The following is a 13081-nucleotide window of genomic DNA, read 5'->3' as shown; positions in this document are numbered from 1 at the left end:
GTAAATGCAGAACAAAAAAATAAACTGGTAAGTACAGCTTCAAAGTTGGAACTAGTAACTTGGTGAGATGCCCTGAGAACAGCATCGTATCAACCCTTCTTTTTTTTTTTTTAAAGTAAGAACCATAAAGGCGCCAACATATAGGCCCGCAAAACTTTGTGTAAACAGTTAACGTTCAGTCAGTGAACAATCACCTGTTGGAGACAGCATTATGGCATGATACCTCCCTGCAGAGTCATTTCCTTTTTTTCAATGAAGGCACGGCCGCCTACAAAGTAGGCTTTTTTCCCCTTCTTCCTGGCTTTTTCCACGAACGGCCACAACGCTTTCCTCGACTCCCTGTCAGCTTTGCAGAGATCCTCCGCGAAGCGCAGGTTGTTTTCTTGAAGGAAGGCACACCCCTTTGCTGCTACCCACACAGCATCTCTCGCCACTCGTGAGCAGAATTGCAGGATGATGCTTCTGCGGCCATTCTCCTTCTTCTCTCCAAGGCGATGCACGAAATCAATGGTATGAGGGAGACGTTCGCCTTCCTCTGGTGCCACCTTCTGGCAGATACGGATGACTTCTTGACGCACATTTTTGTCTTCCAGTTGTTCGGTTACCCCGTGTAGCTTCAGATTCCACCGTCTTGAGTACCTTTCCAGCTCTGTGATACGTGACTCCAGCTTGCCAACACGTTCCTTTTCCCCCTCAAAAGCAGCATCTAGTTGGTCTACTTTGTTCTTCACTTCACCCATTTGCTGGCAAATCGCTTCCACATCTCCCCTCAGGCTAGTTATGTGAGCAGTGTTATCTTCCACTATTCTCTTCAATTCGTCCGATCTCGAGTTTATCAACTGTGACAAAGTGCCACTTATATCTTCAGCAGCCATTTCATTTTTTCCCCTTTTAACTGGAGGTTTCTCCGGCGTTAAGGGCTCAGAGGGAAAGTCCTCACTCATCAGTTCAATCGCGCCTTTGCCGTTAGCATAGTTGTGGAGGTCTTCAACATCAAGAAGAATGTTAGCTCCAGTGTCCATTTTGCGCGGAGGCTTTCTCTTGACACCGGAATTCGCCATAACAAACGTAAACTTCCCTTAATAACGTCAAAAAGTTTGTTTCAATTGAAGATGGTCTCTGTGTTAGTCAGATAGGCCGGAATTCAGTCAATAAGACAGGTTCTTACATATTAAATTAAAATTGTCCGATAGCTGTTCTCGTGGCTGCGACCGATTACAGCGCCATCTTGGAGCTCGGCTCAGATTGCTTTTTCGTTATCGAATTGTGGGCAGTATTTTGCATGCAGACCAGGAAAACGAAAAAGCAATGTCCGCTTTGTTTTCTTTTTGATTATGGCATAGAATGTGCAGTCTTGAAGAAGAAAATTGAAATGCAATAGGATGATTGATTAGTAATTTTATTTATGAGTCAAATAATGCAGCCACATTCTTAAAATGAAAAAGCATTTCTGATAATGCATTTGAATTTGAATTTTGATTACGATTTGCTTCCATACTCCACACCTCCTTGGTGTTATTGTTCTCCAGCTGTCTCTCCACCTTTTTTCTTGTACTCCACCTTAGCTCGATGTAATGTCTTTTTTTTTAAAGTATTTTTTTAGGCTTTTTATGCCTTTAATGAGAGGACAGTTGGAGAGAGACAGGAAGCAGGGGGCAGAGAGAGGGGAAAGACACGCAGCAAAGGGCTGCTCGGTGCAGGATTGGAACCGGGGCCAGCTGCAGCGAGGACTGTAGTCTCTGTACATGGGGCGGCTGCTTAACCCACTACGCCACCGACCGCCCCACGTAGTGTCTTTTTAAGCTCCTGTTGTACACTCCTCCGCCTTTCTCTATCCCCATTCTGGAACGCCCTCTTTTTCTTCAGGAGGTCTTTGATATCACTGGTGATCCATGGTTTGTTATTTGGATAGCACCTTACAGTCCTGACTGGAATCACAGTGTCCCTACAGAAGTTAATGTAGTCTGTGATGGTGCTGACCCTCCTGTCCATGTCCATGTCCATTTCTTCTTCCTCCAGCAGTACAGCCCAGTCTGTGACATCAAAGCAGTCTCTCAATGCATCACACGCCTCTGGTGACCACTTCCTGAAAGATCTGGTAGTAACAGGAAGTCTTTGTACACACGGTCTGTATGTGGGTTGTAGATAGACCATGCTGTGATCAGATCTACCCAGTGGTGGAAGAGACACTGTCCTGTAAGCCTCCTTCACGTTAGCATAGAACAGATCTAATGTCCTTTCTCCACGTGTTGGACAGTCCACATACTGTACAAAGCCAGTCAGGCAGGAGGATAGAGAGACGTGGTTGAAATCTCCTGGGATTGCAATGAATGCCTCAGGATGCTGGGTCTGTATCCTAGCAACGGCGTCATGGATGACGTCACACACCGTTGTAGGTGCCGCCCTCGGTGGAATGTAAACAACAATGACGACTGTGTATGGGAACTCTCTGGGTGCATAGAACGCACGGAAACCAACTGACAGCAGTTCGATGTCTGGACAACAAACCCTCTCCTTAACGGTCACATAGCGGGGGTTTACCCGTCTCTGATTAAAGAACAGTATAACACCCCCGCCTTTCCGCTTACCGCTGCTCGTACTCAGGTCTCGATCCGTGTGACCTGAGTAAGGTGTAATTAAAACAGGGGCGGGGGGCTGCAGAGTGCAGAAAAGGGGACCACCTACATGGTCCCATCCACGACACCCCACAGAACACACACGACCTCAAAACCCTATGTGTGTGAGTGTGTGCTGTGTACAGGAGTCAGATGGGAGAAGGGTATGAGGAAGTAGAAGACTGGGAGGAGAGAGGCTCCCCGGAGAGGGCAGCCAGAGACTGGCCGCCATAGGCACCCCTGTTCCCTGGCACCTGCCACAGGGTGGGAGGGCCTGATGTCCATCAGGTCCGGGGCCCGCAGCGACAGTGTTCGGGGAGCTACTGTGCACCCAGAAGGCACCCATCTGCCCCACTCCCAGAGGGCCCCTACAAATAAAGAAAAGAAAAAGGAAAAAAAAATAAAACAACCACGCAGTTACAATAGTCGCAGCATCCTGGGCCTGAGACCCACCATCACCCAGGCCAACCCAAGCTGCCCCCAACAGGGGAAAAGCACCGCCACACCCCACCACATGCCACAACCCCCTAAAAAACAACAGAGCACTTTGCTCTCAGACTGCAGGTTTACTTGTGGTTCCCAGAGTTTCTAAAAGTAGAATGGGAGGCAGAGTATGTATATTAGGCTGTATGTACTAAATCTATGTGTGTGCTTTACTCATATAACAAGCAGTAAAAAGGGAATGAAGAGAGTCAAGGGATGGACTGAGTTGGAACCTTTATTTTTCACACAAAAGACCTTTTTCAGATCCACAACGGCAGGATTTCACACACACAAGCATAAATGAACACACTCAAACCGGATCAAATCACCTTTATGTTGTGGAGAAAAGAGCAGTCACACTCACCTTTTGGGGAGTTTATTAACAGGAACAACATAGGAACATATCACACGGCAGCATACTCAGAATTCCCAACGACAGCAGCTTGTGAGATCCTCTTATACTTCCTGATATCATTCTGTGTCTGTGACCAAAACCCAATCTCTGTCTGAGAAAGATTACTGCAACATCTTCTGTCATCACCTCAAAAGAGAACATTCTGACCCTGAATAATGTGTGGTGTGAGCGGTGGGAAAGGGGGTTGTTAAGAAATATGGGCTTTCTAACAAGAACTGAACTAAAGGTACCGAGGAGCTGCTTCCACAGAGTGGCAGCAGTGAGGCTCTGAGGATGCCGGCTGCTGCCTTTAGAGCAGAAGAAGAAGAAGAAGAAGAAGAAGAAGTGGGTCAGCTGAAAACTTATTTCAGACTCGGAATAAAAGTAACCTGTGGCACCAAAGGACTGAGTTGGGTTTCCTCTGAGACAGAACCGGGACTGCACGTCAGGAGCTGGTGAGTTTACGGCTGTCCTGGACTGTGTCGAACCGGACTCGGTTCTGAAGAGTCTGAGCTAGCAGGCTGCGCCGGAATCTGTGAGCACATCCACATGAGTAAAGCGGGGACACAGTGAGACAGTTTCACTCTGACAGTGAGACAGTTGTGTTGTAGACGCGTGTCCGTGCTCCCCGTGGGCTGAGCTCCTGTTTTCCACGGGTGGACATGCTGCTGGCTGCTGCGGTACCCGCTCTGTCCAGCAGGGGGAGCTGGTGGCTTCAGAGCGGAACACCGACTTGGTTGTTTTGAGCTGTGTGATGTCATGATGGACAGATGGGTGAAAGGTGCCGGGCTCTGTGGACCAGCACAGCTCACAGTTCTCCAGAAAGATGTGTCCTGGGGAGGTTGTCCTCATGTTAGCCTGGTGTTTGGGGTCACATGGCAGGGGAAAACTGCTTTCTGTATTTTCTGATGAATCTAACATGAGGAACCATGTTAGCTGTGTTCCTTAAGAACTTAAGGCCGCTGCTGTTACCCTCCAACAGAAAAGGAAGATCTGTGGTTCTGCTTCCATGAGTAGAGAAGCAGGACTTTCTCTGAAAACATGCAGCTTTGCATACCAGATGCACATTTTCTTTAAAGCACTTGATGGGAGCTGTACTTGTCAAACAGAAATGCAGCTGTGTGTAGTGAGGGAGGATGTAAGGAATGTGTGTGGTCTGCAACACTAAGTGAGTGGTGGTGGATGCTGGGAGCTTCTCACATTTCCTCCTGCTCCTTCTTTATCAGATCAAAACACCTGATATGTGAGCCCTGAACTGGAAATGTCCCCAGTTTTAACTTCAGGTCACCACTGGAGTTTTCACATGTTCTCACATTCAGGGATGCAGCTTCCACCCTGCTGGCTGAAAGCAGCAGCTTCCATCCTGCTGGCTGAAAGCAGCAGCGTCCACCCTGCTGGCTGAAAGCAGCAGCGTCCTGTCTGCTGGCTGAAAGCAGCAGCGTCCTGTCTGCTGGCTGAAAGCAGCAGCGTCCACCTGCTGGCTGAAGGCAGTAGCGTCCTGTCTGCTGGCTGAAAGCAGCAGCGTCCACCTGCTGGCTGAAAGCAGCAGCGTCCACCCTGCTGGCTGAAGGCAGCAGCGTCCACCCTGCTGGCTGAAAGCAGCAGCGTCCACCCTGCTGGCTGAAGGCAGCAGCGTCCACCCTGCTGGCTGAAAGCAGCAGCTTCCACCCTGCTGGCTGAAAGCAGCAGCGTCCACCCTGCTGGCTGAAGGCAGCAGCGTCCACCCTGCTGGCTGAAGGCAGCAGCGTCCACCCTGCTGGCTGAAAGCAGCAGCGTCCACCCTGCTGGCTGAAGGCAGCAGCGTCCACCCTGCTGGCTGAAAGCAGCAGCGTCCACCCTGCTGGCTGAAAGCAGCAGCGTCCATCCTGCTGGCTGAAAGCAGCAGCGTCCATCCTGCTGGCTGAAAGCAGCAGCTTCCACCCTGCTGGCTGAAAGCAGCAGCGTCCACCCTGCTGGCTGAAAGCAGCAGCGTCCACCCTGCTGGCTGAAAGCAGCAGCTTCCATCCTGCTGGCTGAAAGCAGCAGCGTCCACCCTGCTGGCTGAAGGCAGCAGCTTCCATCCTGCTGGCTGAAGGCAGCAGCTTCCATCCTGCTGGCTGAAAGCAGCAGTGTCCACCCTGCTGGCTGAAGGCAGCAGCTTCCACCCTGCTGGCTGAAAGCAGCAGCTTCCACCCTGCTGGCTGAAAGCAGCAGCTTCCACCCTGCTGGCTGAAAGCAGCAGCTTCCATCCTGCTGGCTGAAAGCAGCAGCGTCCACCCTGCTGGCTGAAAGCAGCAGCTTCCATCCTGCTGGCTGAAGGCAGCAGTGTCCATCCTGCTGGCTGAAGGCAGCAGCGTCCTGTCTGCTGTCAGGTCGGATTCTGTCTGTGGCCCGGCACCAGCTGGGTTCTATCACTGTAGAAGTGTGTGTGGCGGGCTCCTGCACCTGATTGGCCAGTGAGGAGGAGGCTGGCTGCTTCCTGCTTCCTGCTTGCTGCTTCCTGCTTCCTGCTGACTGCTTCTTGCTGACTGCTTCTTGCTGACTGCTTCCTGCTGGCTGCTTCCTGCTGGCTGCTTCCTGCTTCCTGCTGGCTGCTTCCTGCTGGCTGCTTCCTGCTGGCTGCTTCCTGTTTCCTGCTGGCTGCTTCCTGCTGGCTGGCTGCCTGCTTCCTGTTTCCTGCTGGCTGCTTCCTGCTGGCTGGCTGCTTCCTGTTTCCTGCTGGCTGCTTCCTGCTGGCTGGCTGCCTGCTTCCTGTTTCCTGCTGGCTGCTTCCTGCTGGCTGGCTGCTTCCTGTTTCCTGCTGGCTGCTTCCTGCTGGCTGGCTGCTTCCTGTTTCCTGCTGGCTGCTTCCTGCTGGCTGCTTCCTGCTTCCTGCTTCCTGCTTCCTGCTTGCTGCTTCCTGCTGGCTGCTTCCTGCTGGCTGCTTCCTGCTGGCTGCTTCCTGCTTCCTGCTTGCTGCTTCCTGCTGGCTGCTTCCTGCTGGCTGCTTCCTGTTTCCTGCTTCCTGCTGGCTGCTTCCTGCTTCCTGTTTCCTGCTTCCTGCTGGCTGCTTCCTGCTTCCTGCTTGCTGCTTCCTGTAGCAACCCAACGCGAGTGCTTACCGGATGTGAGTACTCCGGATATCCGGGCGAGTATTTACATGCCCAAATGTGCTTTTCGAACATCACGAATGCTTTGCGGTACCACTGCTACCCGATGTGAGTCGTGCATGAGCACACCGTTGTGCAGAAGTACTGCACAACGGTGTGCTCATGCGCGACTCACGGTTGACACAAAACAATAACAATATAAGATTAGTACGACGCCGTTTGGTGCTATTGTCTACCATTAGCCTACCTGTTCTCTGCCGTGAATGATTCTTCATTACCACTACACACGCGCTGTCAAGCAGACTGGACTGAAAGTCTTATAAACACCATTGTTTTAAAACTTTAGGATTACACTAATCTATGTTGGGAGTCAAGCACAAGACCAACCAAGAGCTGAATGCGCATAGTCAATATTGAAATATAGTAGTAAAAAAAACAAAAAAAACCATTTTCATTTCAAAATTAAGGGGACATAAACAGTAGACTAACTGGTTTTATATGATTACTTTTGCATACATTGGTGAATGACAAAAAAAAAAATAAAAATAAAAATAATAAAAAAAATATATACACACACACACACTCACTCTCTGTTCCAGCCACTCCATCCAAGGGCAGACAGTGGAGCACGTGGAAGTTTTTAGGTACCTGGGCACCGTCTAATGTCTGTGAGAGACCGGAGCCACACCAAAGACAATTTTCTGTTGTTGTGCCACCTGACATTTTTGGGGGCAATCTGTCTTTACTTCTGTATGCTACAAAAAAAAAAAAAATTAACGCTATTTGAAATTCCACTAACCGTTAAGTATCAACAAGTGTCTAATTTATGAAAACCTGGTGCATGTGTAACCAGGGGATGTTACACAGGTCAAAACTTTGACTACGCCAGTCTCATTAAGGGTGAGGCATCACTAGGGCTGCTGTACACAAACAATTTCCCCTGCAGGTTTGAAAGAACTTGAGGACACAGTTGTTGCAAAACATATACTTTCCTTTATTTTCTTCTTCTTGTATAAAACATTCTAAATGTGCAGAGTTGCAGAGAGGGCAGGCGAGTAATAAAAGCACAGTGCTACTCTGATATTAACATGTATAGTACACATGCGAACTTGAAGCACAGCCAACAAAGAAAACCAACACAGAAGTTAGTACATGATCTTACTGCATAGCAGTGGACTGTGTTCACAATGTAGAGGTATACATTGAGACAGTCACTAGGGTTAGGGGCAGGGGCATAAAAAGAGAGCACGTCAGAGATGTAACAGGGAGCAAGACCGTGTAATGCTTTAAACACTGTTAGCAGAATCTTAAAGTCAGTTCTATAGGAGACAGGCAGCCAATGTAGGCCTGCCAGAACAGGAGATGATGAACACTAAGAGGTGGACAGTAATTGGAAAAACGAAACAACTACATTGCGAACTTCCTGCACAGCAAACGAAGAAAACTAAAACAAATAAGAAAATAAACAAACTCCAAACAAAGGGGAAAAAAACACAGCAATCAAGGCACAGCAAACAAAGAAAACCAACACAAACAAGAAAATAAACAAACTGCAAACAAAGGAAATAAATAATTGCACACCTCTACACAGTAATCACAGCACACAGATGTTTACAGCACAAAGTTCGCAATGTAGAGGTATCATGCAACCATATTAAAAGCATACCATAACCATAAAAGCACAGCAAATAAAACAGACCCCTGACCCCTAAAAACACTTTGTACACAACGGGGCAGGGCGCAGGGGAACTATAGCTTCACATTGATACATTGTGGACTATTGTAGTTTCATGCCAATTTGCTTACCATTGGCATGTTCTCGGCCTCCCTCACGTGGTCCTCCACAGGATCCTTTTCAGTCACCAGGTTGAATGAGGGATCACCGGTCCGAGAGGAAGAAGTACACACAAATGGACAGTAAAGGGTCAGGTGTGCGCACACACACTTCAGTCTTTCCTTCCAACAGAGGTAACTTATCCGGGTAACCAGTACACCTGTGTACTTGTCTTACAATCAGCTGACTGGTTGGATCAAGTTTGTGGTGGGTTCATAAAGGAAGAGGGGCGGCAGCAACCCACTTACTGTACAGGTCGGTCATGGACATGATGTACTTATGTCCTCTTTCCGTTTCCTTCAGTGGACCAACAAGGTCCAGCCCGATGACGGTCCAGGGATCTGTAACCTGACAAAAATGCCTCATATTTATGTCACCTACATTTTGCAGATGGATACATAAAAGTAACACACATTGTGTATGTTTTTTCTTGAAAGAATGCAAACCGCCTGCTTGAATTGAATAAAAACTCGCTACCTTTATGGGATGCAGGGCTGGGGCATCCGTTTGGATGGGGTCATTGAGCTGACACTTGTGGCAGCATCTCACCTTAGACAAATAATAACAACACATAGGAGACTTCTTTCCACTCACATTTTTACTGCGTGTGACGACAAAATCAGACACAATGAGGAACTAGGCATACAAGATGATATGAATAAAATTCTGAATAAAAGTAGGCTTCTTACTTACCCAGTTCTCGACGTCCTTTGCCTGGCCGTCCCAGAAATAGCCAGCAATAGTTTTGTTTCTAGTACCCCTTACACCTCTGTGGTTGCCAGACCCAGGGAGATTGTGGCACTCGTTAAGGACGGCAGTTTTTTCCGCGTCACTGGTCACCACCAGCCGCATGTACTGCCGCTTTGGTCCGACATAAAATATGCGACGATCTATTAAAACAAGAAAAATTATAGGCCTAACGAATTTAGACTTTTTGATAAGGCTACGTGAGGTTAAGTCCTGATCGCAAATCATCTCCTTGGCTCGCTGCCAAGTGCTAGTCAGCATCAAGTGAATTCCACACTGACATTCTGACAAAACAATAGAGTAAAACAACAAAAAAGTCTTGATCGCACATCATCTCCTTGGCTCGCTGTCGTGAACGCTGCCTTTATAAGTGCTAGTCAGCATCAAGCGACAGTTCTGACAAACATTGACATTCTGACAAAACAGAGTAAAACAACAAAATGTAATAACATGATTAATGACAGCAATAAATGCGCCTCCGCTTCCGAGCAAGCGGATAGGTAGGCCTATAATTGCTGACATAAATCAAGTTTATTATTTATATCTCGAGTAAGATTGAAAAAAATGTCAAGTCGGAATGTGATGAAATTGGGCTTACCTTTCAGTACAAAGTTTTTCGATGCGCGGCGAACCTTCCATCTTTCCTCCTTCCCCCAGAGGGGCAAAACTTGCCCCGTCTCTAAAAACGTTTTTACATTCTCATAAAACTGAGAGCCTTCCATCTTCTGTCAGGAGTCAGACCTGTCAGGAGTCTGACCACAGATTCTCTCCTCCTACTCAACTAGGTCTGTGCTACTCAAATTAAGTAGCTGAGGTAAAACTGTCGTAAATACGCGCCAAATACGCGCCCGGATATCCGGAGTACTCACATCGGGTAAGCACTCACGTCAGGTCGCTACACTTCCTGCTTCCTGCTTCCTGTTTCCTGCTGGCTGCTTCCTGCTTCCTGTTTCCTGCTGGCTGCTTCCTGCTGGCTTCTTCCTGGTTCCTGTTTCCTGCTTCCTGCTGGGCGTCAGTAACTGTCTGTGTTTGTGTTCTCAGATGAAATGTTTGCTCTGAAGACTTCATGTCGACCTTCAGCTCGACCTTCAGCTGTGCAGCTTCTCAGGCTGTTTTCCACCAAAGCTTTGCCCACTCTCACTCTGTTCACCAAGGTAACGCCCTCAGAAGCTCCCACACTTCCAAAGCCACACTGAGCTGTTCCATCACGCTGACCTCGCAGCTCGCTCAGAGGCAGCATGCGTGTTCCAGCCGGTGTGGCGTGATGTAGCATCGCTCTGCCGGGCTGCAGACTGTATGAACTGTATGAAGTGTCACATCCCAGCTGCTGTGTGTCTCTGTAGGATCCGTGTCCTCTGTGTGATGAAGCTAAAGAAGTGCTGCAGCCGTTCAAGCACAGGGTGAGATACACGCTCCGTGTTAAACGCTCATATGTGTCCACGTTTAGATGTGTAGAGAGGCAGCCTCCCTCAGCTCTTTACCCCAGGACAGGCACTTCCTGAACTACATCCATGCCCTCCAGCCTATGGCATGTACATAAGGAACTGCAGTGGTGCCGCTCCAGAGATTCTGCATGTGACAAATCTGTTTTTTCATTTGGATGTGAAAACGGGAAACTTGTGTTCTCCCTGTTTGCAATAACAGAGGCCTGACTTAGTGTGTGGGGTCATGGCACCGCCTCAGAGTGATGTGTGTGTGTGTGGTCATGGCACCGCCTCAGAGTGATGTGTGTGTGTGTGTGTGTGTGTGTGTGTGTGTGTGTGGTCATGGCACCGCCTCAGAGTGATGTGTGTGTGTGTGGTCATGGCACCGCCTCAGAGTGATGTGTGTGTGTGTGTGTGTGTGTGTGTGTGTGTGGTCATGGTGCCGCCTCAGAGTGATGTGTGTGTGTGTGTGGTCATGGCACCGCCTCAGAGTGATGTGTGTGTGTGTGTGTGTGTGTGTGTGTGTGTGGTCATGGCACCGCCTCAGAGTGATGTGTGTGTGTGTGTGTGTGTGTGTGTGTGTGGTCATGGCACCGCCTCAGAGTGATGTGTGTGTGTGTGGTCATGGCACCGCCTCAGAGTGATGTGTGTGTGTGTGTGTGTGTGTGTGTGTGTGGTCATGGCACCGCCTCAGAGTGATGTGTGTGTGTGTGGTCATGGCACCGCCTCAGAGTGATGTGTGTGTGTGTGTGTGTGTGTGTGGTCATGGTGCCGCCTCAGAGTGATGTGTGTGTGTGTGTGGTCATGGTGCCGCCTCAGAGTGATGTGTGTGTGTGTGTGTGTGTCCTCAGTTCACCCTGCAGCAGGTGGACATCAGTCTTCCAGAGAACAGGCTGTGGTGGGACAGGTACAGATGGGACATACCCGTGTTCCACCTGAACGGGCAGTTTGTCATGAAGCATGGAGTGGACGTGACGCTGCTGGACAAACTGCTGAAGGACGCTGAGAGGCAGCAGAGGGAATGACCATCACTGTTCACGCAGTCATCAATAAACACAAGTGATCAATGAATCTGTCGTTCCTCTGTCATCTTTAATGTTCAGGGGGTCAGCCTCAGAACAGCTTTCATGCTGTGACATCACAAACTGAGTGCATGGCGGTCTGTGACCATCCTGCAGACAGCAGCCGGGGTCCAAGAGGTCCAACAGGTCCAACAGGACCTGTAGGACCAACAGGTCCTACAGGTCCTACAGGACCAACAGGTCCTACAGGTCCTACAGGACCTACAGGACCAACAGGTCCTACAGGTCCAACAGGTCCTACAGGTCCTACAGGTCCTACAGGTCCTACAGGACCAACAGGTCCTACAGGTCCTACAGGTCCTACAGGTCCTACAGGACCTACAGGACCAACAGGTCCTACAGGACCAACAGGTCCAACAGGTCCTACAGGACCAACAGGTCCTACAGGTCCAACAGGTCCTACAGGTCCTACAGGACCAACAGGTCCTACAGGTCTTACAGGTCCTACAGGACCTACAGGACCAACAGGTCCTACAGGACCAACAGGACCAACAGGTCCTACAGGTCCTACAGGACCTACAGGACCAACAGGTCCTACAGGTCCAACAGGACCTACAGGTCCATCAGGTCCAACAGGTCCTACAGGTCCTACAGGACCTACAGGACCAACAGGTCCTACAGGTCCAACAGGTCCAACAGGACCTACAGGTCCTACAGGACCAACAGGTCCTACAGGTCCAACAGGACCTACAGGACCAACAGGTCCTACAGGTCCTACAGGACCTACAGGACCAACAGGACCAACAGGTCCAACAGGTCCTACAGGACCAACAGGACCAACAGGTCCTACAGGTCCTACAGGTCCAACTTGTCCAAGAGGACCAACAGGTCCCACAGGTCCAAGAGGACCAACAGGACCTACAGGTCCCACAGGTCCAAGAGGTCCAACAGGACCAACAGGTCCTACAGGTCCTACAGGACCAACAGGACCAACAGGTCCTACAGGTCCTACAGGTCCTACAGGTCCAACTTGTCCAACAGGACCAACAGGTCCAACAGGTCCCACAGGTCCCACAGGACCAAGAGGACCAACAAGACCTACAGGTCCCACAGGTCCAAGAGGACCAACAGGACCAACAGGACCAACAGGTCCATCAGGTCCGGAGCCTTCCTAACTGAGCTGGACCACGCTGATCTGATGTGTGAATCCTGTAAACTCTCATGAACAGAGCTTTCCTTTATCACGTCCTTCAGCTAACAGGAAATAATTCTGCCCCACAATTCCTTGCAGCTGTAACCTTCCTGATGTGATCGGTGTGGATAAATATGAAGATGGGAGGGGAAGCAGCCTGTGACTAACCCTTGAAAATAAAGTGCTATATATTATCTCTCATACAGCAGATAGCCTCTGTGTAACAGTGATTACATGAAACAAAGAAGTTTGGCTGGAATATTTCTTGAACAGCTGCAGAAACGTCCTTAAAGAAGTCTCCT

At 49.4% G+C, this 13081-nt stretch overlaps 1 protein-coding gene across 2 annotated transcripts in view; it reads left to right on the top strand.

Moving 5' to 3' along the window:
- The first annotated feature begins 3598 nt into the window (after nucleotides 1-3598).
- Nucleotides 3599-13081, top strand: part of mipol1 (mirror-image polydactyly 1) — a 129557-nt gene continuing 120074 nt past the window's right edge. The window contains exon 1 of one of the 2 annotated variants that reach the window (XM_075448532.1): nucleotides 3599-3947. In XM_075448532.1, the coding sequence (XP_075304647.1) occupies nucleotides 3787-3947 (161 nt within the window). In that variant the 5' untranslated portion in view covers nucleotides 3599-3786. The remainder of the gene's footprint in view (nucleotides 3948-13081) is intronic. The other variant, XM_075448531.1, reaches the window with a different exon arrangement.

Source organism: Odontesthes bonariensis, chromosome 17 (assembly GCF_027942865.1).
Source record: "Odontesthes bonariensis isolate fOdoBon6 chromosome 17, fOdoBon6.hap1, whole genome shotgun sequence".
NCBI lineage: Eukaryota > Metazoa > Chordata > Actinopteri > Atheriniformes > Atherinopsidae > Odontesthes > Odontesthes bonariensis.
Note: the sequence above shows the minus strand (reverse complement) of the source record. Positions and strands in the feature narration are given on the sequence as shown.